Source organism: Ambystoma mexicanum, chromosome 13 (genome assembly GCF_040938575.1).
Source record: "Ambystoma mexicanum isolate Mex_15411 chromosome 13, UKY_AmexF1_1, whole genome shotgun sequence".
NCBI lineage: Eukaryota > Metazoa > Chordata > Amphibia > Caudata > Ambystomatidae > Ambystoma > Ambystoma mexicanum.
This window is the reverse complement of record NC_090938.1, coordinates 757,082,135-757,108,758: the sequence shown is the minus strand read 5'-3', so window position 1 is coordinate 757,108,758 and position 26,624 is coordinate 757,082,135. Positions and strand designations below refer to the sequence as shown.

The following is a 26,624-nucleotide window of genomic DNA, read 5'->3' as shown; positions in this document are numbered from 1 at the left end:
TAGCCCTCTTACTTCCTGGTTAACGGTCTAGTCTGTCTGTCTTGCTTTCCTATTTAGCCCCGCCTCCGTTTCCAGTTCGGCGCGTTGCAACTTTGCCTTTTCGGTTTGATGCTGTGCTCCGCTCGATTACTTCTACATCGTTTCCTCTTGCTTCACTCCCGTTACCGAGCCCTGCTCGCTCTTTCCCGCTTCTGTGTGGACTTGGCGGTGGTTCCGCTCGCTCCCCCTTGATCCCTCTCTCTCCCTTTCTCTCCCTCTTGGCTTTCCCCGTTTCTGCCTTTCCGTTTCCCTCTTCTCTCGGTTGTCTGGTTCTCCAGTTTCTCTGTAGCGTTCCCGCTCTTCGGGTCACGCTGCAGGGTATAGTTCGGGTGCCTTCCTTAACGGGTTGTTTACTCCACGCTGCGATTCCGGATTCGCCCGCCTGCTACACTCTCCAGACTTCCACATCTTCAGTGTATTCTCATCTGCATCCACGCCTCCTGGGACACCTTGCCACTCCATCCATTCATCCATCCATCCCATCGATCATCAGAACTGGAAAGAATCCTGCCTACCTGTATCGCACTGATACAGATCCGCTAGAAGGTTTTTTTTTAAGCTGTTGCTTTTTTTCCTCTTCTTGTGGTCTCTGCGGAGGAGGGGTCCCCGGCTTCCCTGTTTATCAGGGAATCAGGGTGGCTTCCTACCGCGGAAGACCATTTCTCTTCACAAAAAAAAACAAGACCAAAAGAAAGCCCCATCAATGAGGAAGCTCCTCTGAAGAAACAGGTCAGGAGGAAGGGGAGGTGGACTTGGACATAACTGATATACAGCCAGTTACAGCAGAGTTTGACAGAATTCCATCTCCTGGAATGCCTTTTTGCAGGCTGCAGCTTTGCTATCTGCGGGATCATCATAGCCTAGGTTAAGGTCTCCTAGGACAATGTATTTTGTTTTGGGTTTCAGTAAAGGAGTCATGAGAAGAGGTAGGTCTAATTCTGGCTTGCTTGGGGCGCTAGGTGTTCTTTAAACTATTAAAAAGTTAATGGTTTGAGGGTTGACGGCTAGTTTGAGGGAGAGAATTTCATAGCCAGTGTTTCTAGATTACATTCCCTAAAAATTACTGTGGTTTTATGGATGATGGCTACTCCACTACCTGTGGTATCAGTACGGTCAGCTCTGAGGAGGGTATAGTCAGTTGGGACGGCTAATGTGATCGGAGGGCCTGATGCAGAATGCAACCAGGTTTCCGCGAGTGCCAGGAAATTAATTTGAGCTCTAGTATGGAGTGATGAATTTCAATTGCATGTGCTCCAAGGGATCTTGCATTTAGTAGGGCTCCTAATAGGGGTTGGCTTATGCTGATGAGGGGTTGGGTCAGGTGGACTTGTAGACTGGTTTTTTTGCAGTTTTGTGTGGAAGCAGTTTCCAGGGTTTCGTAAATTATGGGTGTCGTGGCGGGAGTGAGGGTTGTTGATGGTGAGGTGCTGGAGATGGGTGCATCCTGAGAGTCTGGAGTTTCGTTTGGATATGGTGGTGGATCGTGTTTGGTTAATAGTGTGTGTTGTTCTTGATGCTAATCGTGTGCGTCGGGTGTCACCTAGGATGGGTCGGATTTTGTCAGGCGTTTGGTATGTGGTTAGAAATGCTGGTTGTTTGGGGAGGATGGGTGTGGGGCAGGGCAGGGGGTGATGTCCAGGGCAGGGAGCCAGGCCAGGCCGGTCTTGTATGATATGCAACTGCCTTTGGTGCAGGTTATGTTGGGAAGGAGGGCGTGTGTTTTGGAGAGTCCAACTGTTGGTGGCAGGTTTGGGGTTGAAGGTGTTGGTGGGCACGATTTGAAGGGAGGCAGTTCTGAGGAGTAATGGGTTGAGAAAGCAGAGAATGGATGGGATGGTATAGCACAGGACTGTGGCTTTCCTAGGTGTGCGACTGTCTTTTGTCTGGTAGTTTTGCGGTCGGGGGGGTGATGGTTACCCGTGGGTGGTGCTGCGTGGGTTTGCATTTGAGAAGGTGTGGTGAGGAGATCTTGGTGGTGATGACCCTGAGTGGCCCTGCACAATGGCGATGGTCCTATGTTAAGGCTGGTGTGAGGACACAGTGCCGTGTTGTTTGGGTATAGAATCGAGGTTGGTGGAGCAGGTCTAATAGGGAAGGGGGTCACTTTGCATGCTGTGGGAATTTTTCTAATATCATCAGGCAGCGAATTGTATACACATTTGGTGATAGCAATGAATTTAACATAAAGTGAAGGCAGCATCAACAGTCGGAATGCAAGGCAACATTAATAATAGGAATGCAGTTACACACGTGTTAGTTGAATTGAGCAGAGTGAAGACTACATCAATAACAGGATCATGATTAAGATATTTTATACTGTGGGGGTGACCTTGAATAAGGGTGGATCAGCTGGTCTGGGGCTCGTTATTCCTAGGTAAGGCCGGACAATTTATGCCTAGCTATGCTAAAACGTGCAATCATGTGGCGTGTTGGGGCCGTATGAGAATGGGTCTCTCCGTGCAATACTGTAGAGTACACTACTAGGATGTATAATTGCTGGAAATTCCTCTCACAAGATAGGCTCGAGTGATGGTTGTCTGGGCTGCTATTGACAGCACCGTTTGCTATGGGGTAGAGCGTGGCGTTATACCGACATAGTGCTAAAGTACAAATACATGATAATAGAGGCAATTATAGTATAACACAGGATAGCAATATGCATGGATAGAAGGTAGACAGAGCCAAAAAAGACAGGCGCGTTTTTCATTTTGTGCGCATTGTGTTTTCTTAGCGAGCGTGAGCCGCCTAGCGAGAGCAGATGGTGCCGGAGGCGGGGTACTGCTGGCAGAGGGCTGCTCACGATGATTAGCATGCGGGAAATGGCTTACAAAGTTAACGAATTGCTGTAGCACGTACAATAGATGGGTAGAGGACAGAGTACCTGAAATGTGCGCAGTAGTAGTATGTCCTCAGGAAGGGACTGCGGGCAACTTTGACCAGGGTCCCTGGCCAACGACGTGGACGGCAGAGGACAGGCTTGGACAGGAAATAGCCTTAGTTCTTGGGCCATTGTGATTGTGGACCAGCTTACGCCTGCCGGTTGCTCATAGGTGCATAAATTGCACTCTGTAACCAATCAAATGTCTGGCTGGCTGCTTCGGTTGGGATTAGGCACCAACTGTGTGCATCTGGTGGGGGGCGTCAATCTTGGAGTGGCCTGCCTCGTGGTACACAATGAATGCTGCAGAAGTGCAGGAGACTCAATTACCAAGGCACAAACAATGCGAATCAGCGGATTAGGGATGTTATAGCGCTTCTTTCAGTCACGCTTTATATAATTTGCAATTTAGCAGGATTTACTGAGTATCAGCGTTAAATTTCTCAACTGACGTGAAACTGTCAGAAACATTTGTTTCTGAATGTTTTGCGCTTGACTGCATTATCCCTGTACTGCTCTCACCAGTTTGTGATCTTTCACTGCAAATTACTGTTCAACTCTGATTTCGAGTGTTGCCACCATCATTCTCTGTAGCAACCGGCATGCCCCCATCTTGCCGCTACCTCTGAATCTAACCTTTTTGTGCCAAATCTTACTCCTGTACTGTATATGCAAGAATGGACGTGATGATATCTATTTAAAACAAGCTTGCGACACCCTCTTTATGAACATAGCCTGCTGGTGCTTACCTATCGTGAATGTGTGACTATTTTAGATTATCAGGGCAACCATTTCCATGCTCTTTACCAGCCTATCCGCTTTGATTCGTCTCGCACATTGCCCTATTGTGCCTTTTACTCTCCATGCTTTGTACGTGCCCAATTTCACCGACTGATTTCTACTGCTTAGTCCAGCTCGTGCTTTGCTAGCATTACCACACTGACTTACTGTGAATTACTGCCGACTGTAGATAAACGCATTACTATCACCTTCTCCAACCATATGCTGAACTTATGGTTTTCACTAAGTATCTCCTCGACAGTCTCCTGGCCTTCGCAACTTTTATTACTTCTCCAGTGAGCTGTCTGATCTCCTGCCTGCTCAGAAAATGCCCCGTTCTTGCCTGGTTAAATCCACACCATTTCTCCCGCCATTACAAGTAACACGCAATATCTCCCCCCCACAATCTGACCTCATGCTTACCCACCCAAGCTGTCACTTTTGATAAAAATCGGACCAGCCTAACTAATCCTAAAGACCCATGTTACCTCAAACCTCTCCAATGGATCAAGCGCTTTACTGCCAAACCCACTCCTAACCAACCATGCTGTGGGCACCTTAGAAACATATGTCAATAAGGAGTTTAGACCCAAGTCTAATCAGCCAACCTCTACCTGGAAACAGCTGCACTACCACACCCTATTCAACCTCCTGCACCATGCCAACCACTCCTGACTACCACTAGCGCAGTACAAAAAAAACATTAGCAAAAGCGGGCAAGACCTCACATATCCTCGCTAACCAAGCACACCAACACCTTAGGCCCCACCATTAAAGGAGGCCTAATAAACGCAAGATCTGTTGCTGCACATGCAACAGACATAGCAGACATAATCACAAATAACAAACTCTACTTCCTAGCAATATCTGAAACCTGGCTTCATGCTGCTGCTGGGCCAACATTTTTTTTAAAAAAATCTATTTTATTGTTTTTTACAACAATCAATCAACATTCAACAAAAACCAGCAGTACTTCTAATAATTTAGCATCATGTATATATCGTTAGGTGTCTACCGCTTACCCCTTGGCCTCCCCCCCCTACTCAAGCCTACTCCACTTCGCATTCTGCTTCTTTCCTCCGGGGGAGTCTCCCCTTCCGTATTCTCAACAGATTCCTGGTCACTTAGGCAGTGCTGGGTGGACCCATATAATGTGGCCACGAGGCGTTTCCAGGCTGTCAGGGTTTCTGCTTCCTCCTCCCCTCCTACTGCCCGCTTCATGCCAGACAGCCGTTTCGGCTTTGGTCCATTTCTGAAGGTCACTCTACCAAACTTCTACCCTCGACCTGTTGCATGCCTTCCACCCCATGGCAATTCTGCGTTTGGCAAGTATATATGCAAAGTCCTTAAGCTTGCTCACACGTTTAGATTGGCGCGGTCTAGGGAACCCCCCCCCCACCATGCATGGCCACACTGATTCCACGTTTAGCTTGATCCTTTTCTCATGTAATCGGCAGGCAACTTCACCCCAGAACTTCTCAATTTCAGCGCATTCCCAAAACATGCGTCATCCCATCGTTTTCTTCCCCGCATTTGGGACATGTTTGTCGTTCGGCGTTCTCAAACCGTGCTATCCTCTGGGGGGGGTTATGTATGCCCTGTGGGTTACAGATAGCTGTATTTGTTGTAGCCTTGAGTTCCTAAACACTTTTGTGGTACCCTTGAGCCTGCTCCCATAGCCCATCACTCATGGGTTCCCCGACTTCCTCTTCCCAATCTTGTCTTAATTGGGCCACCTCCTTTCCCACCCTGGACATAAGTAGCTCAAATTCGAGAAACCTCATGCCGTCCGTCTGCTATATCGTATATAGTTTCTATGGCCGTTGTTAGGGAGAATTCTCATTTCATGGCCAATTTCCCTTACCTAGTGAGTCCCTCAGCATCTTTGCTGGATCTCTGGAGTTGTTTCTTTTCCACTTGGTAAGAGTGTGAGATTTGCACCACTATTACTTGTATTTTGCTATGTGTTTTTACCTGTTTTTGGGATTGTGGGCTCTGGAGTACACCACTTCAGTAGCCCCCTTCTTTGTGTGCGTCACATGGCACCTTCTGTGCAGTGGCACAGGGTTGTTGTTTAGACTCCCTGCCCCTCTCCTCCCCCCCCCCCCCCGACTCCATTTCTGAGGTGACTATTGCCCCTCAGAAAAGGGTAAAGTTACCATTAACTTTACTTAGTCAATCTACCACAGATCCAGTACACCTCATCTTCCATGGAGTACTGAAAAGGGTTAATTCGTATCCCTTTTTATCTGTACCTCCTAGAGCATTGTTTTGCTCTTAACATTTAGACGTGGCAGTGGCATCTACCCTAACTTTTCTACCGCGATTATATTAGATAAACGTGGTATTGTTCTTGGCCATTATATTAGCCTCAAACATAAACCCGCTTGACCAAATCGTCTTTCTATTGGCTCCGGTTGGGTTTATTTGCCATTTCTTTTTGTTAAAGTCCTTCTTGTGTTTTACTTTGCGCAGCAAACTAGGTTTGCCTTCTTTGTTCACCGTTTTTTGGCGGGCTTCTGCTCAGAAGCCCTCAAGGCACCTGGGTGTCTAGGTGGGCTGAATGTGAGGGAGGGGTGTAGTCACCCACTGTACAGGGTATCCTAGGAAATCCAAGTCGCACTTTGTCATGATTGTTGTTCAGTGCTGGACAACCTCCCTACTGGGTGATTGACAGCAGGCTGTGTGAATGGGGGTTTTTCGCATAAAAGGCAGGTCTCTTGGCCTAGAAGTCGGATACGCCACTCGAACTACAAGGAACCGAAGGAAAGCGGAGAGAACGACAGCTGCTGCAACTACCCCGTCCCGGTGAAGCCCTGCTGCAGTCCTGAGCTATTTGCCCTTCAACGACTAAGAGGAGATCCAGTCCGGAGTCTTCTTCCCTTGAGCCTGGTGGGGATAACCAGCTCGTCTTCCACAGCCAGAGGATCCTCTTCCTTGGTCGAAATCGCTGCACACAGCTGTAGTGGTCCGGATAGCCATTTGAACAGCCTCTCCTGTGTTGTTAAGGAGCGCACCTTTTATTCGTTGTCGCTGCTGCCGGCTTCATCCCTGTGTGGTGCAGACCCCCTTCGGACATCCTGCACAACGAAGCTCCAGGAATCGTGGGTCTGCGGGAAACCAACAGGAACAACTGCCAGGGCACCAGCTGCATCATTGGAATAAGGTACTGTGTTCTGCTTGAGAAAACTGGGTGAACCCCTTTTCTTCATTTCCAAGGCTTGCCCTTATCTTCCCTCCTCATAACTTTTGTTTCTGAACATTGACAATATCGAAGTACTCTGGCTACGTTGAATCGTGAACCATCTGACTGTGTGATCTTCGGCAACAGGCCCGGTGTCACTTGACCCTGGCTCCGGCCCTTTGACTTTTGAACTCCTGTCTGAGTGTTTCTCGATTCTGTCTGCCTAACCAAAATATTGCCTGTGATTTTTGCATCGAACTCCCTCTGAGTATCTCAGGTGCTAAGTGTGTTTTTGCCCCAGTAGCATTTCATGTCACGGATACGCGTTTAGTTAGTAGACCGAACTGTCAAAAATTGATCACAATCGTATTCGCGGTAACGTGTTTGTGCATAACACCGGTTCATTCAAACATAGGGGACTTACCTTGAGACATACTGTACATAGTGAATTGGTTAGTTGTAGTATATTTAACGTGTGGTTTTTGTTTAAGTTTAATAGAAGTGTGTTTATAACGAATAAATGTACTTATATTTTTCTACCTGAAACCTTGAGTCTGTTTGCTTGAGTCACAGTAATTGTGGTCCCTTTGTGTAATCTCTGCTACTGCTCATATACTCTTGAGATAAGCCTGGCTGCTCCGCCATTGATACCACTCTGACATAGTAGTACAGGCTTGTACAAAAAGGTAAAACTTATATTGCCACCTGTAGTCTTAATTGTGTGTAGTGGTCCCTAAGGGTACTGCACAGGATTCTGCCTAACAGCCGTGTCAGGTTGATCTTCCAGTATTATTTCAGATCATGTCTCTCTGATCCGCCGTAGCATTGCTGCTGGGCCATCCTTAATGCTAGCCATACCGGATTCATGTACCATTATTCGAGCAGAGAGGCAGACCTCTAAAGGAGGAGGAGTTGCCTTCATAGATCGGGCTAACTTGGCACTCGCTCTCGCCCTCCCCTACACTCAAGTACTGCAAACTTATCACAGCTAAATTAACAACTTCCCACTCCAGTACTATCACTCTCCACCTTGTATACAGGCCTCCTGGATCAACAGTAGACTTTGCGGAGGATATTATCACACTGCTTTCAGACCATACTAAACCCTCATCCCAAATTATAGTCCTTGGCAATTTTAACCTAGGCCTATCCGACCCCAATTACCTGGCTGCTAAATCCCTGGAAGATGCTGTGTGTGTACTCAACTTCACACAAAGAATTAACCAACCCACACATGTGAAAGAACGAACCCGAGACTGGCTTGCCAACCACAACTGTGCCACTTCTATACCCACCATCGAACCCGTTTCTTGGACAGACCACTCCCTGATCACCTTTACTGTTAATACTACCTGACCAGTCAGCAAAACCAGGAGTATAGCACCACCCTTACTTACTAGGAACAAGCGCAATATAACAGCCGAGAATTTAACTCCGATCCTGATCCCAATATTGAACTCCTCCACTACTGAAGACCCGGAAGAATTAATTAACCTATTCAACACCTTGACTAATGCCCTTGACACCATTGCCCCCCTGAAACTCTGCAAAAGTAAACCGAAGGCACATCTCAACATGTGGTTTACCCCACAGCTGTAAACCCTTTGATCTGAAAAAAGGAAATGTGAGACTACCTGGAAAGACCTACCCACCAAAGACAACAAAGATAAAGGTACCGAAATCTCCTCCATCTACAAAGCAGACATCATTAAAACTAAACACGAAACCTATAACGACAGGATGCTAAACGCAAGTTCCAGCATCAAGGAACTATTTGGAATTCTCCGAGAGCTAGAATCACCTACAGCCCCTGATGACGCTCACCCTAAAAATAAAGATTGGTGCACTGGCATCCAAAATGCCCTAGTCAATAAAATTGCCACCCTGCAAAACAAAATTGCCACTAAACGACTGAACATCAACTGCACTGAGACCAACAAGAATCTTGAAAAACCTCTAGCCTTCAATAGCTTACCAGAATTCAAATTTGCCCGAGTTACCACACCGGAGGTCGAAAAAATTATAGCTTCCTTAAAACCCTCTCGCTGCCAAGGTGACATCTGCCCGGCACAAATCATAAAAGATGCTGCTAGGGATCTTGTCCCCTTCATCACGAGGATCATAAACGCTTCCTTCAAATCAGGTCTGGTTCCTACTAACCTGAAAGACTCTTGGGTTCTGCCTTTACTAAAAAAAGCCTCACTCAACCCCACCATCCCGACCAACTACAGACCCATAATAACGGTTTCTACTGAAAATTATCGACAAGGCAGCGTATATCCGAATCCAGACTTACCTCGAGACTAACTACCTCCTAGGGCTTCAGACCCCTTCACGTAACAGAACCTGGTTTAATTGACTTGAAAACACTAATCGATCTTTAACAGACAATGTGCCTTACTCTTCTTGCTAGACCTCTCCGCCGCCTTTGACTTGGTAGACCATAGCATACTCTGAACACCTCACCTCATCTGCCAACTTTTCACAAGAAGCCTCTAATTGGATTAAGTCTTTCCTCAACAATAAAACAATGAGGGTTTTCTCCCCTACGGACTCAGCTGACCCCACTCCCATTACCTGTGGAGTGACACAAGGTTCTTGTGTCCCCCCCCCACGCTATGCAATGTCTTTCCTAAACCTCTGTTCGACATACTGGACCGCCTGGGTGTCATCTACACTAACTATGCAGATGACCGATTCCTCTATCAGGTGACTATGACTGACAACGCTCTAATCAACAAAATCTACCCTGTTATTCAAGCATGGATGGCCACCCACAGCCTTTGCTTGAACAATGAGAAGACTGAAATTATCATCCTAGGTGCAGCCCCACACCTTAAACTAAATACCAAATACACGTCCTTCAACATTGACGGCAACATAATCAAATCCACCAAGGAAACTAAAACACTAGGCTTTTCTATTGACTCCACGTTGAGAGTGAGGAAACAAGTCAACGCCACCGCCTCGGCCACAGCTTACACCTGTAAGCTTATTAATGCCTGCAAAGCCTACCTATCCACAAATAGCCACATCACACTAGCTTGTGCGCTAATCTTGTCTAAACTTGATTACTGCAATGGACCATATGCAGGAGCTAATAAATGTCAGGGGTATTGACCCACGTTTGAGTCATTAAGCTGCAACAGTTGGTGCTGTGGGCTTAGAAAATCCAAGATGGCCGAAAAGCCCACGTTGCACCAGAATCCAGGAGAACCGCGCAGTTTTGCGCACACCAAAATGGTCGCCTAACCTGCCACGACCAGTGCGAGCGTGATGGACCAGAAGCGCCATGGGTAAAAGGTGGTGCCCAAGGAAAAACAGCAGGGCCTGTTGGCTCAAAAAGCGCTTTGAAATCACCTTTGTTTCTCTGAAATGCAGGCTAAAAATGCCTATTTTAAACATTGCAAGATTTTCAAAAATCTCAATGAACACCAGCAGACATTTGGCAGAATGTATTCTTGTGTGCATACAAAATCTGGAAAGATGAAGAGCCCAAAACAATGTTTATAACTTCTTCTGTGGTTGGAGTCACAGAAGAGAACACAAACGCCATTTTAGAACCGAGTTTTGGCAAAAAACACCAACCGGAGAATTAATATTAATTAAATAAACCGGCGGCATGTTCGAGGCTATCGTAATTAAATAAATAAAGATAGTAGCCTCGAAAAATGGGAAGATCCCATAGGGAAATATTCGCGGTTGAATATAAAAAAGTAGTATCCACTGCCACCAGCCAAAAACTTGATCAGGGGGGAGGGAGACGTGCCCCCTCGACTAACAGACCCCAGGGCAATCGAATTGCCCCAGCCAGTACGTCCACAATATGATGGTTTGTACTGGTTCTGTTCAGAATTTAAGACTAGTAAAGTCAATGGTGACTTTACAGACCCTGGGAGACAGTAGTCAGTCCCAGGGTATGGAGTCTATACTGGGGAGTCACTATGACACCCCTGTGTTACTGCACTGAGGGTGCTGTGTAACATCACAAAAACACATGAAGCCCTATGGAGTAAAAGACCCCATAGCCCATTAAACACATCTAGAGTCAAAGGAACACTGAAATCATGTCCAAGCGTGAGGGTAAAAGAGTCTCACTCTTGGCAGGAGAAACAATAAACCCAAAAAATCCAGCAAAGCTGCTGGGGGACTCACTAAGTTAGGAAATTCAGCCTAAACAGAGAATTCTCCCTAACACCAGACTAGGTATTGACTTAGCTGTAGTGTTGAATTGAAGCCGCTTACATAAACAAGTTTTAAACAATTTGTAAACCTTACAAAACAATGCTCTGAGAACAGCTACGAGTATTCCTAGGAAAGAACACATCACTGAAATAAGGAGTTACAAATGGCTTATCAATTCGAGATAGAATCTATTTCAAACTTGTCTCTAACACTCATAAATGTCTCAATGCTGCCCCCCAACACCTCAAAGACAAAATTATGCGCAGAACTTCCTCCAGACCTACCAGATCAGCCAACTCCTGCTGCATTGCCATTCCTCGCTTCAACCTAAAAAGAGCTGGTGGCTCTAGCTTGCCGGTTCAAGCAGCCTCAGCATGGAATGCCCTCCCAATTAGCTTAAGAACCGACCAAAACTTCCACAGTTTCAGATTGAATACAAAAAAGTGGCTCCTCGCTAGTGACGTTTCTGCCCTCGCTGTTCGGACTTGTTAACTGCTTCTCCATGACTATTATACTGCTCCCTTTTACTTCTGACTGTCAACGTATGATTGTAAATTATTGTCACTTAATTTTGTATTCCTCATTTATGCTGGTACATCTCATGTCTGCCTCAACATTTGTTGTATATGTATTATAGGCTGTCTTGAAATACACCCAGATACCTCAGGGTCAGGAGAGCCTTACAAATAATAAATAAACAAAGAAATGGCTACGTCAATGTCAGTTGCCTGACAGGGGTATGAGGATCTGGGAGTCAGCAGAATTGGTATAGGTGACACCCAGATGGTCAAGATCGTCGAACAATGGTTTGGTGAATGCATTATACATGGTAGGCGATACACATGATCCTCCTTTAAGGCTAGAGAGGTGATCCGGCTCTGCAAGAGCCTTCCTAGGGGTCTGGGAAAGAAGGACCTCACTGGGAGTGACTCCCCCACCCCTAGGGGACAAGGACTTTCGTTCCCTCGGGGAACTCCCTAAACCAAACACCATCTCGGTATACATGGGACTGCCTGCAATGAAGAATATGTCGCCCTTACACTTGGCTGCATGCAACGCTGAAGCAAAATGATCATGCAAAGGAAAAGAGATATCTCTTTAAGGAGTGATGGGTACTTAACTGAGACTAGCTGATTACAAAGGGCAAGAGAATATGATATCCTGGGGAAGCCCCCTGACATGATTGTGCCTTGGAGAGGCAGAGCAAAGGCAAGCTACTGAGCCTGCGACTTTCAAAGAGGCGGAGAAATCAGATGTGGGACGCCAGAAGGCTGCAAAGAGAAGCAACGGAGAAACCATTACTAGAGCAGGGACCTGTACCAGGGGGTGTCATGACCACGAACATGTCGTGGTAGGCAAGCAGCCCGGAGAACAGCACGAAAACCATCACACCCAGGAGTGTAACCAGCTCCCTGCCGCAAGCATCCGTAGATGGAAACCATCTGCAGCGAAACCGAGAACAGAACAGTGGCAACAGCATAAAAGCCAGACCATGGAGATGGCTAGCCGAGCGAGTGCAGGGTGCTGCAACTTTCTCCTGCAGACAAGAAGGAATCAGGGAGAACTGAAAAAGCGGGAGGCCATTAGGGCAACATTATATGAAGAGAACTCATCCTAGTCATCAGGACGAAACACGAACAGTAATACAGTTTGACTGAGGGTCTGAAAGACCCATAAAAACTCAATGAATAACCTTGGCTTGCAAAATAAAAGACTGGAAACGAATACCCTGGGAAGAAAGGGAAAGACCCCACAAGAGTGAGAGTGGAGAGAACACGGCATAAAGACAAGGAAAATGTTGTGCGAGTTAAGTGTCCAGTTAACAAGATAAAACAAGAGAATCCAACAACAAGAAGCCATGAGACGGCTTAAGTTGGATAAAGTTGCATCAAACCTATGGAAGGTGGAGTCTGAAGCCTGGGAGTGACAAACAAGAATAAAACAGTATCTTGAGGAAAACTATCCTAAAGAGAGAGAAACTAGATTATTTTGTAAGACCTACAGGAGCACCTGAAGGAGAGAAAACAATCTTCCTTGATATCTTCTTGATAAGAAATCTACATTCTTTGACCAAAGACATTTCCATAACAAAAGTACCAGAAGACAAGACCAGCAGAAGAGATATTCTCTTGGCATGCTTTTGTGTTATTTTAATGGTTGGGTAGAACTAGATTTGGACAGAGGACATTTCGGTTTTGTGGACTTCCCGACAGACTAGCACATTTAGCTAGGCAGGGGAATCCCTTTAGCGATAGGGCAAGATGGGCCATTTTCTTAAGTGTTTAAATTAAAAATTAAAATTTTTTTAAAAACTTAGTGTCCACCAGGTGTCCGGCTATTTCTTCCACTGTCACATTACCAACCCTTCTGCACATCTCTTTTGAATGTCCAGCAACTTTTCTTACCTGCTCTGACCCCCTTACCAATATGCCACCACCATCCACACTGTTTCCTTACCACCACCTCCACAACTGGCTTCCGTTAGTAAACTTCTCCTTTTAACAACTATCCCTCCATTTTCCATCAACCCCAAAACATTTTGCTTTTGAACTCTGTCCTGACATTTTACAGTGAAATGAAGCCTTCAGCTTCGCTTCACCGCACTTTTGCTCATTGTTATGGGGAAACTGACCAGTCCTTAAGGCTTCAGTACTTGGAAACTAGGTTTCCCTTTTCTTGATACATGTTATCAATTTGTTGGGTAGCTATCAGTGCACAATGTAATGGGGTTAAATAAGTTCAAACTTGTGGAAAAGGTACACTGCCACCAGCCTGAAAGAAAGACTTGTCAGAGTAACCAAAAAGTTACTGGAGAAGTGAGAAAAGGGATACGTTTCCCCTCAGCACTCCACATAGGGTGGGGTGTACTCAGAAGTTACAGGTAGCATAACAAGCACCCCCCTGCCTTTGTAACAGGTTAACCAAGGGTAAATCAACATTACAGTGGTAGCTCTATAGGAACTTCCAGTAACACTGCAGAGAAAGTGCTGTGTACTACTTCATTAAAATGTAGATGCCAGGGGGATTGGCCAACTGCGAGATGCGATCGACGTGAGCCTCTTCAGCTCCCGCTACCGCGGCTGACATCCTGATTGTAACGCCTGCATATCTGCACCTGCCGACCTTCAAAACACACCTGCCGGTGTGTGACACCTTGGGGCACATCCACACCAAAGATCGGTGCATACCGCACTGAGGCGGTGAAACCGGAGGCTGGTGACGATTGGCCCCGTCGCCGACCTGCAGGCAACCAAGATGGCCGCCGGAATCTGTCTAATGGGCGTACTGTGAGAGGAGCGGGACGGCCCTGCAGCGGTCGTGGACCGCAGACCCACCAGCCTGTAGCCTGCCAGATCTGAAGCGCTGGGTGAGGTGGTGGCCCCTCAGGTGCATTGTCTGAGACGGCGGTCGCGTCCCGAGGATTGAGGGCGCGAAAGAGCAAGGATGGAGAACCGAGGGACCTCGGCGCGGAGGGATCCAAAACTCGAGCTGCCCGTCCGGGACCGAAGAGGAAAAGATGGGCCCAACTGAGAGAGTGCTGGTCCGGCACAGCGACCTGCCGGTGAGTGCTCATACCAGAGCCCCCCCCACACAAAGCCCAGCCCTCCCCCTGCTCGCCAGACCGGGAGGCACCCCGACCAGCGCTGGGCTCTTTCGCCTGAGAGCACCGCAACGTGTGGGGAGCTCAGGAACCACCCAAACCCTACCCGGAGGAATTACTACGTGGCCTGCCAGCACATCCACTAATGCTGGGGCCATAACCCTCTTGAATGAACGCATAAGAGCGGCAAACAGTGGGGCAGCAGTGCGAACAGTTGCTGAGCAGAACCAGGAGGGTATCCACCTCACACGACATCGGGGCCCGCCATCATTTAGGGAGCCAACAGGGAGTGAACCGCACCACCCCCCCCCCCCCCCTCGGAACTGGGGTAACCCCACTGTGTTGACACGGAGCAGCTAAGTGGGGATCTACCTTCGCAGTAAGCCTTGCGGTCAGCAAGTCAGGAACCTCGCTATGAGATCACGCCCGCAGGGCCTGGCAGCAAGCATGGGAAAGGAGAAAACCAAGAGACCCACCATGCAAAATAGGATCGACCAATCCACTGTCCCCCCCCCCCCATCACAGTCCCCCGAACACCAACCGCTGCGCTCTGAAGACACAAACTCGGCACACACGCTCTCTTTAAGCGATGTCATGGCCGCCATAGCGGAGTCCCGCTCATCCATGGAGCAGAAGATAGACGGAATAAGCCTGGATGTATCCCTACTCAGACAGGACTTACAGAAGCCATCAGCGTGCACTGGAGAAGCAGAACAGCGCATTTCCAACACAGAGGATGGCCTACACACTGTGCAACAACAACTCCAAGGAGTCTCCGCCAAGCTCAAGACTCTGGAGGCTAAGGTCAAGGAAGGCGAAGGAGGGTCCAGGCGTAACAACGTCCGCATACTCTGTATCCCCGAAAAAACTGAAGGTCCACGAATGGAACTTTTCCTGGAACAGTGGCTAACAGACCTCTTTGACCCGCAATCTTTCTCAAAAATGTTCTCTATATAAAGAGCACAACACATGCCCACAGGTAGACCGCTGCCCGGGGCTCCCCCACGAACTGTGATAGCGAAGTTGCTAAACTACCGAGATGCACTTCTACAGCAAGCACGAACCAAGGGCACAATCACCTTAAACGGATCCAAGATGGCCTTCTTCCCCGACTATATGAAGGAGGTACAGAAGGCTAGACAATCCTTTGGCAAGCTCAAAAGACAACTGCAAACATTAGGAGTTAAATACAGCCTGCTTTTTCCTGCGCAGCTGAAAATTTATCATAAAGGCACAACAGTCCACTTTGACGACCCTGGGGAGGCATGGCGCTGGGCGGAGCAGCACATAGAAGGGGACTGTTCGGCACACCGAGGCAATAGGGGCAGAAACCCCAGACCACCAGCGGACCAACGTCAAGTGCCGGACCAGCCACCATTACCGGAGCATCCGGCAAACGCTGAGGACGAACCCCCGCCCTGATCCCCACTGAGGGCTCGGAACCAATCGGCAGGCACTCTATGGACAACGCCGGAGCATGTCCGCAGTAACCTACATAAGACGCTCCACATACTTATAATGCGGTAAGCGGAGGCTTACTACCCTCGCACTCGGGGAAGCCCCCCCCCCCACCCAACTTTCTAGTCTAACTTAATCAGGGACTGTTAATGTTGACACCCTACTTTGGAGTGTCAGCAATGTTTGGGAGACAGGTACTTCGTGTTGGGGTGGAGTATGGGGAGGGAGAGGGAGGGGCTAGTTGGGAAGAGTTTGTTGCCCCAGGACCAACGCACCCTTGCAGGTCTCAGGGGTTATTGTGGTTCTTGGCTAGTTGGGACCACAGCATGCATGGACAGCAATTCAATCACCATTTTACATATGACCTACATTACATCACCATACACCAGGATTCTATCCCTGCAAGACATCCGCCCAACCCTCTATCAGACTTGCTAGATGGCACCCGACCAATCTCAGTTGTTATCGACTGAACGTTCCAAGTCCCTCAAGGTGCTCACCTGGAACGTGAACGGGATGGGCTCTGCGATCAAAAGGCGCCTGGTTAAGCAATTACTCAGACACTCCCCCGATGTGGACCTGCTAACAGAAACACACCTAGCGGGATCACACTGTACTCTCTTCCAGAGAATCAATTATAGAACCGCCTTTCATGCGCGATTCACAATGGGATCCAGGGGCACCCTCATCCTTATACACAAACGCATCCCATTTGCCTTGAAGGAGTTAGAACAGGACCCTCGGGGTAGCTTGGTGCTAATCCTAGGAACGCTCTGGGGTGAGAAATTTGGGTTTGTCTCAATCTACTCCCCACCAGGACTGGGGCAGGAACAGTTAGATGAATTGACTGCCCTGATGGGCAAACATCAACCTGATAAGTGGTTTCCAGGTGGTGACTTTAACGTAGTCATGTGTAACACCATGGACCGCACCCATCTCAGACAACGCCACCCGAATACCCCCACGAGGCTGTCCACCTTCGTATCCGCCTTAAGTCTTTGCGATCTGTGGCGGGAACTACACCCGGGAACCAGAGGTTATTCATTCCACTCGGGAGCCCACGGTTCCCTCTCCAGGCTGGACTACCTCTTCAGAGTACTGTCGGCAGACTTACTCCCCCAAGGGAGTCTCCAACCACTCAACTTTGACGGTGGAGATACGGTTGCAGGGTACAATCCCCCCTAAAACGTGGAGGTTGACTAACTACTATCTGGGCTTCCTCGAGCTGGTGGACAGCCTAACTGAAGTCTCCACCAAATACTTCGAGATTAATGATACTGGAGAAAATGACCCAGTAGTGATATGGGAGGCCTACAAAACCGGATTGCAAGGTGAAATAATTTCCTGGACAGCGAACCAAAAGAGGGAGAAACTTCGGAAGATAGCGGCAGAGGGGGAGGTAACCCAATGGGAGAACAACCACAGCCTTGACCGCAACCCCTCAGACCCAAACATCCCTCAAACACGCCACTCAGCACCTTCGAAACCTAATGCTAGATAATGCCAAACAAGCCCATTGGGAATCCAGAGCAAGAGTATACGAGTTTGGGGATAAAGCAGGCAAAATGTTAGACTGGTTGGAGAGGAGGGATGAGGCACAGTGCTGTGTCCGGGAGATCGTCACTCCACAGGGAGAGAGGTGCCGGTCAGACGATGAGATAGCGGAAGCCTTTGCCCAATTTTACACCGCACTATACCAGGCCCCAACTTCGTCACTAGATCCAACCCTCCTAAACGACATAACAATACCAACCCTTTCAGCACAACAGAGGGCGACACTAAACTCTGACCTCTCAGAAGCTGAAATAGTTGAAGCCTTAGCACAACTGCAATCGGGGAAAACTCCGGGCCCTAACAGGTTCCCGGTTGAAATCTGGCAAAAACTAGGCAGGAATAACATAGCGCCCCCCTGCATAAAATGCTGCTAAGCGCCCGGGAACAGGGCACCCTCCCACCGGACCTGTGCAAGGCGACCATTGTAGTTATCCCTAAACCCGACAAACCCCAGGAGAGATGTGCCTCTTACAGGCCGATCTCGTTAATTAACGGTGAAGCCAAGGTCCTGGCCAAACTCCTAGCTAACAGGCTCCAACCGGTGGCAGACACTTTGATACACCCGGACCAATGTGGCTTTATACCACACAAGTCAACTCTAATGAATCTGCGTCGGCTTCACCTGGCACTAGAACGGGCCCCTATCATTGACACTCCACTCACCCTTTTGGCAATTGATTTTGAAAAGGCCTTTGACTCGATCCAGTGGGATAGCCTTTGGGAGATCATGAAACGCATGGGGTTTGGAGATGGTTTCTTGGGTTGGGTAAAGCTGCTGTATATGAATATCCAGGCAGAGGTCAAGGTGAACAGGTGGCCTTCCCGATCCTTCCCCTTGGGCAGGGGCATGCGACAGGGTTGCCCCCCACCCCCCCCTCCTCCTCCTCCTCTTCGCCCTCGCGATTGAACCGCTCGCCCTATGGCTCCGCCAGAGCACAGCCTGGATGGGATTTAGATGGCCTGAGGGACATGAAGACCGAACCTCCCTAGATGCAGATGACCAACTGGTATATCTGGGCGAACCGGCCAGGACGTGCCCTATAGTGACTCAGATGCTCATCTATTACGGGGAGTTCAGTGGATTGAGAATCAATTGGAAGAAATCTGTATTCTACCTGGTGAAGGGCAGAGGGCAGGCCAACCCACAAGATTGCCCGTACAGAACGGAGCAACACGGCTTCAAGTACCTGGGAATCTGGATAACAGCAGATCTTACCAGATATGTATTGCACAATCTTCAACCGATCATTGACCAGTTTGGCAATGATGTTCACCACTGGAAACTTCTCCCTCTGACCCTCATGGGTAGAGCTGCACTTTTTAAAATGATGGCCCTTCCGAGATTCCTCTATGTCCTCCAGAATGCCCCACTGAAGATCACAAGCTCTGAATTTAACCGGGTTGAGACCCTTCTTAGGGAGCTTATTTGGGGTGGAGGCCAATCATGTATAGCACTGACCACACTTCAAAGGTCGATTTGGGAGGGTGGGATAGGGGTGCCCCGCCTCCAAACCTATTACTGGGCCTCACAACTTGCAGTGGTCAACAACTTGCTTCACAGGGACCGGGAACTACCCCACATCAGGGCCGAAGTGGAGGCCATGCAGGGCACAGATCCACTACATCTGTTACAACAATCCCCCCAGAGACTCCCTCCGCCGACAACTATGACACATACCACTATCTGGAGACAGGCACACGGGTTTGTAGGGTGGGTAAACAGAATAACCACGGCACAACCCCTATGCATATTTACAACCCAAAAGAAATCGAGAAACTCGAACCATGGCCGCGCTGGGTTAAGGCTGGGATTCTGAAAGTAGAAGCTATACTGAAAGACGGGAAACCAACCTCATTTGAAGACATGCAGTGCAAATTACAACTCCCGGATACCAAACGGTACCACTACATGCAACTAACCCATGCCCTGAGAACCAATACACCCGCAGGGGACACTGTCCCAGACTACACACCGATAGGAAGCAATATGCTACCAGCGCACATCCCCAGCAAACGCACATCTATCCTCTATAACGCTATCACATCCTTTGCCACCCCTGAACTAACGAGCCTAAAAACCAAATGGGGAAAAGATGTAGGAGAGATAGACCCAAAGGACTGGATCCAGGTACTAATGCACCCACGGGAAGTGGCTATCTCCTCTAGGCTCAGGCTGGTGCAACTTAAAATTCTGCACAGAGTGTACTACCCTAGAGCTACATTGTACGGCTGGTAGAGGGCGACAACCCCGAACTGTCTCCGGTGTGGAGAGGAGGAAGGAACCTTCTTTCATATCCTGTGGTCATGCCCCCAGATCCGCACCTACTGGGATGCTTGTTGTACTGAACTGACCAGGATACTCACTTGCACTATACAATTGAACCCAAGGGTCCTAGTCCTGGGGGTACCAGATGACACCGAACTTAATGGGAAAAGCTACTTTTAAAACACAGCTGCGGGCCTAATGAAGCGCAATATTGCACAAAAATGTGGCGTGCCGGAGCCCCCGACAATGGAACAGTGAGTAATGGACATGGACACGTGCGCTATGATTGAACGTCGGATATATAACGCAAGAGGCGGCCCAACCAAAGCCTCTAAAATATGGGGTAGATGGGAGGAGGGTGGGCCTTAATGGCCACGGACAATGGTAATGATGACATGAATAGATATACAGAAGGTCAAGGGAAATGATCTTGGTGCTGGTGATACTAATATTAATGCTAACTTTTGATTGGAAATGCTGGTCCTCGAATGCTTCTATTTTTCTCTTATTTTCTCGTTTTGTGTTCGTTTTGACTACGTTATGAAAAACAATAAAAAATGTTTCATCAAAACAAAAAGTAGATGCCAGAAAAGACTGAGTAAAGCTAGCCTCCAAAGCAATACACCAAAAAGGAGGCAAAAAGGGTTCCTAAGGTTAGAGTGAAGGGATCGAGTGTGGAAAATGGTCCCACTCTCTCAGGAGAGTCGGAGAGAAATCCTAGAGTCCCACAAAACGTGCTGGGGGACTCACAGGTGGAGAGAATTTCACTCAAGAAGGAAAATCTAACAAGAACGGATCAGTTTCCCCATAACAAAATGAGCAAAAGGCCAGGGGGGTTGAAGCTGAAGGCTTCACTTTGCTGTAAAAAGTCAGGACAGGTTCAAAAGCAAAAAGTTTGGGGGTCTGTATAATATGAGGGGAAGTTGCCTAAAAGAGAAGTGTTTCCTAACAGCCCTTATCCTGCAAATGACTTGCATCGAGCACAAAGCCTCTAATTTCAAACAAGCTACCTACATGGGTCAAAGGCCAATCAGCCTAGGTCAAGAATACGGTTTGGTCAGCTAGGCCCACTGGACTGATAGTCTGGCCCTTCCATAGTGTTGTAGTTATTAAAGGTCCTACAGTTAAAGAGGTTTGGATTGCGCGCACCATATTGGGGATTGGGGTGACGGCGATGTCGCAAATTGGCACAAATCTAGTGTAGTTAATGTGAATGGGATAAATGTTAGTTTTAGGGTTGTGTAAGCATTTTTATTTAGATTTGCACAAACGCAGCAATATGACAAATTTGATATGGTATAGATACAATGTAAATGCATGTAGTGTCAACTCGGCCTTAATGAGAAGCAACGAGTTGCACATGCGTGATGGAAGGTTGTGAATGGAGATTGTTTTGAGGGGCCACAGTAGTCTACAACACACATGCATGAACATACCTACAAAGGAAGCTTTTTTGGGATAGTTGGGAGATATAGGGAATATTAAAAATAGATTGGGTTGTGTGTCCCCTCATTGTGAGGAGTTTGTGTGAATCACTGAAGCTTGGATCTACGAGGTGAAACTTTGAATGGCCAGGAAACTTTTTTCAAGATTGAAGGCTGAAAGGGAGCCGCAGCCACAGTCAGTTTTGACCAAGCATGTTTTATGGCCTGCTGCAATTATGGAAGAGAGATGTCTCGGTTAAGTACATGGGAGCCTGTTATTGAATGACTGAGGGATTTCGGCCACCTGGACGGGCTGGGTTTAAGGGCCACATAATTAACCAGATGCAAGGGTTGCTTGCTGGTAAGGTGCACCAATAGATCATGGATTTTCAATCGAGTTGTGAGGGTGTGGGTTGGGACCATGTGGGCTGGAATGTTAAATTGCATAGTTTACACCGAGACTGACACCAACAAAGTTTGGCCGATAAGACCAGCAACAATAGATCAAACAGTAGTTAGTTTGTTCCCCTCCTCTTCACATCAATTTATATAGAATGGCTTAGGGGTAAAGGTTTCCAACCAGATGGAACCTGTAATCGAAACTAAGTTGTGTAAACTGTAACTAGGGAGATGGTGCTGTGACCAAATATGGAAGGACCCCAAAGAGGGGTGTGGTGTAAATATGAAACATGCAATTATAAGTTTAAAGAGGATGGTGCTTAGATGAAAGTGTCCAATGAGAAGTGTGGAAACTGAAGGCAATATGATTACATTGTATAGGTTTGACCAATCATGTGTGGGGGATGAGGGGGACTTTGTAACAAAACCTGTGTGAGTGTTTTAACTGTTGCAAATTGTGTACAATGTCCGCTCTTTGTGTGGTTCAGAAAGACTTTGGTTAGTTTGACTCTTAGATGTCATCTAGCCCATTCCAGCCGTTTGTACAACGTGCTTTACAGACAAACTTACACTTGCTCTTTAAGTGGTGGGGCTACTCTGGGTTAAAGTAATCAAAGGCCCACTCCAACAATAGGCAGAGGACCCTTCTTCAGTGACCTTTGCCAAGAACTTGCTTGATCAAAATAACGGTTTGTAATAGACTGCTTTATCACAAAGCTAGGGATGGACTATAAAGTGTTGCTATTTTTGCTAAAGGATTTCAAGCCTACGTAAGGATTGAGAAACTGCTCTTAATCACTTTCCTCTGATTTAACCTTTTATAGTGTATTGCCTATTGACTCAGCCGCAATGTAAAGACGTAGGCAAATGTAGTGTTTAGTCTAAGGCTGGCTTTTCAGCTATATTATTATGGCGAGTGTCTCTAAAATGTAAATACAAACTAGTTTCACCTTTTAAGTTGGCTTTGCAGAACCAATTAGAAGGATCTGAAAAACACTCAAAAAGCAATGATAAAAAGATATGTCAGGTTCGTTTGAAACAGTCACTGTGTTAATAAAAATGCCTGTGGCTACTTCAAGCAAGGTCCACATGCAACAAATTACAAAAAAAGGTTAATAGCAAGGTCAGAGGTGTTTTCTAAAAACAATACTGTACCACATTACCTGTTGCTGCCTCTGGAAGCGGGGAGGAAGCATTTTCTGGTACTTTGAATACCCCTGAGATGATAGAAGCTGGCGACTCTGCAACACAGCCTCTCCCTTGGCATCTGCCTTAAGAACAGTCACATCCTCCTTGACTTCAATTATCTCCAATGAGACTGAAGACTGAAGTGAAGTCGGAAGAGGAGACGGGAGAGGAGGGGCTGGAGGAGGCAGCACAACCTCTGCTGTCAGTAGCGACGTTGATGGTGGAGAGAAGGGTTCCGATTTGTGTGATCCACACTCTTGTCCTGTGAACAAACGGGAGATTAGAATGCATATGGTTTGAAAACGATGCTAAATCAGTACAAACATACAATCTGACAGTCTTAAGCGCTACTCAAATTCTGGAGGAGTTAAATAATAAGGAAGGTATCGCAGCAAGACTAGCTTCACTCATCAAGAGGGGAAAGGCAAGGTTACAGTTCAAAACGTACAGGTCAGACACAGGCTGCATAAAACAAAGCTATACATACAAAAGCCCAACACTTCGACAATATCTTTTGCATGACTTCAGGACCACAAAATGTCATAATGTCCCGACTTGAGAAGATAGTATAGCCTTTGCTTTCCTTCTCTTGCTCAACTCGCCTACTTTGAGCAGCACAGATGTGATGAAATGACAATTGCTCGGCAGTATTACACAGAAGAGCAGAGGCTAAACCGCCTCCTCAGCCCAACACTACTGAAAAAACAGACAGAATAGTATTCCCCTCCTCCTTTTGCCTACTAGGGCAACATAGGCAGGCTATACTCTCAGAAGGGGCAACCTCGAAGCCAACCCTCTTGGCGCTCGCTCGATTCACAAAACCTCCAAACCTAACTTTCATTACACTTTATATTCTCGCATCTACCCCCAGCGCGTCTAATTCGTAGACCAGTATGTTTTTACATCCCTATTTTTTATATTGTTCTTTGAAATGCACAATCTGTCTGAAACAAGACTTCCTTTACCTCCGACTTCCTTCTTTCCCATTCTCCCTCTCTACCCTTACAGAAAGAACAAGTTACTTACCTGTACCTTTTGTTCTCCAGCATGGGTCTGGCATGGATTCACATGCTCATGAATATTCCCAGTCAGGCTGGGAATCCTTGGTAAAGAAAAAATGTGTTTCAGTTTCACTTCTGAACTGTCTTTCTCCTAACAACCAATCACTGGTCTCTGGGTCATACTGCCCCCAGCCAGTGACTGCCCTCTACCTAAGCCCCTCCTATGTCAGCCATTTCAGATTTGGTAGCATGTAAAGTGGCAGTAGGACCAAGAGAAGAGCCGCAGAGGGGTAAGCGGGAGGGTTCGCATGTGAATCCATGCCACACATGCTGGAGAAAAACAGTTACAGGTAAGTAACTTGTTCCTTCTCCAGCATGGGGTCTGGCAGGGCTTCACATGCTCATGAATAAAGACTACATAGCAGTACACACATGCAACCACGGGATGTGGCAAGGCTCAACATTAAGCATCTCTTACCTCCACCAGGCTCACCTTCAAGCAAACCGGTTGTGCAGTACTGCCTGGCCGACTCTCGACTCCTCCCTCGAATACAGGTTGACGCAGTAGAACTTCGTGAAGGTGTGCGTTGACCTCCACGTAGCAGCCCTGCAGATGTCAAGCAGGGGCACACCAGACAGGAACGCCGTAGTTGCAGCGATCGCTCTGGTTGATGGGCTCTTGGACCACCAGGAAACGGTCGGTTTGCCTACCGGTGACAATGGGTGATGCAGCCGGAGAGCCACCAGGAAATGGAAGCCTTGTAGAGGGCCTTCCCATGGTTCACAGGGCCAAAGTTTACAAAAAGTTGTGATGTCTTCCGAAAACACTGTGCGGTCCACATAGAGCTTTAGTGCTCTAGCCACATCCAGCAAGTGCAAAATCCACTCAGCCGGCGATAAAGGAGTCGGGAAGAATACAGGTAACTCCAAGGGCTCGTTTAGATGAGTCCGACAGGCACCTTGGCCATGAAGGAGGGGTACGTCCGCAGCACTACCCTCGTCTCTTAGAATGTCAAATAAGATGGTTTACAAGAGAGGCCCTGGATCTCTCCCACTGGTCGTGTGGAGGTTATGGCCATGAGAAAAGCAGTTTTCCACTACAAACTTGAGGGGTGCAGAATGTATAGGCTCGAACGGAAGTCCCATGAGCCTAGTAAGCTTCACATTGAGTTCCCACGCCGGTGACAGAGCCTTCACTGGCAGGAACAAGCCCGATAGTCTCTTGAATTCCTTGGCCAAATGGTTGACCACAAGGATGGTCTTCCTGGGAATCTGCTGTAGTGGGAGAGCCACCAGATGAACCTTGGAGGCATGGGCCAGCCCCGATTTGGCCAACGACAGCAAACCCGGAAGTACCCGAGGAGCCATGACCCTCAGCGGGTTGATCTTCTGGGAACTAAACCAAATAGCAAATTTTTTCCATTTAAGTCCATAACATTTCAAAGTAGACTATGCCTTGTCAAGAACTTCCTTGCAGTCTGCCGGGAGATCGTAGCCACCAAATTCTAGCGCTGCGGGAGCCAAGCCTTCAGGTTCAGAGAACCTGGATCATGGTGAAGAATGAAACGTCCTTCCCTTGCAAGAAGATCAGCGACCACTGGCAGCTTGACTGGTGGTGCCTCTGACATGCTGAAAAGTACTAGGTACCCGATGTGCCTCGGCCACTACAGTACGAGGATCATTCGGCATCGGCACTGTGAGTTGACTGTTGACTCGAAGTAACAACCGCAACGGAGGGAATGCATCCAGAAAGAAGCCTTCCCAAGGGAACGAGAATTCATCCCCCATGCTCCCCTGCTGGGGAAACCTGCTGGCAAACCTCCAGCACTTGGCGCTCATTGCTGTCACAAACAAGTTGGATTGCCCCATTTGAGGAACAGGTTCTCCACTAGGTCCTGCCGAAGTTCCCACTCGTGACAAGAACGAAGCTCCCTGCGCGCGGAGTCAGCAACCGTGTTCTTTACTCCCACCAGATGAAACGGGATAAGGAACATCCACTGGCGACGGCCCAGTGCCATTAGTCCTGCGCCTCTTTGGAGAGCGCTGGGGACCTGGATCCCACTTGTTTCCGGATGTAAAACATTGTGGTGGTGTCTGTGAAAACCTGCACTACCTTGCCCTTGAGCGACGGCAGGAACGATTTAAGGCCCAAAAGACCGCCCATAGCTCCAGAATGTTGATGTGCAACACCGTTTCCTCCGGCAGACACAAGCCTATGGCGTGAAGACTTCCGGTGTGGGCCCCCCCCATCCCTTCAGGGAGGGATCAGTCGTTACTGTCTCCTGATGTGGTGGGGTCTGGAAACCCATGCCTCCGGTCAGATGAGAGCGTACGCCCCACCATCTTATAGCCAGACGGAACATCTCGTCGAGAGCAATCTTGTCCTGAAAACTTCTGGACACTTTAATCCAACGGGCGTCCAGGAACTCCTGCAGTGGCCGCATCTATAGCCTGCAGAGACGAATGAAATAAATGCATGACAACATCATGCCGAGCAGAGACTTGATGGTGCTCACCATGGCGATTTTCAGAGCAAGCAGCCGTTGCACCTTGCCCAGGATGGCCGCCACTCTCTCAGATAGTAACACCAAGCATGAGACGGTGTTGAGCTGGGATCCTAGGAACAGCGCGTCCTGCAAGCAGGAGTTTGCATAATTGATCGAGAAC

At 47.9% G+C, this 26,624-nt stretch overlaps 1 protein-coding gene across 8 annotated transcripts in view; it reads right to left on the bottom strand.

Annotated features, from left to right (window-relative positions):
* The window catches only part of PRRC2A (proline rich coiled-coil 2A), a 2,343,739-nt gene that overhangs the window by 1,173,962 nt on the left and 1,143,153 nt on the right, over positions 1–26,624 (bottom strand). For all 8 annotated transcript variants that reach the window (XM_069635075.1, XM_069635076.1, XM_069635077.1 and 5 more), the window contains exon 13: positions 22,932–23,218. In XM_069635075.1, the coding sequence (XP_069491176.1) occupies positions 22,932–23,218 (287 nt within the window). The remainder of the gene's footprint in view (positions 1–22,931; positions 23,219–26,624) is intronic.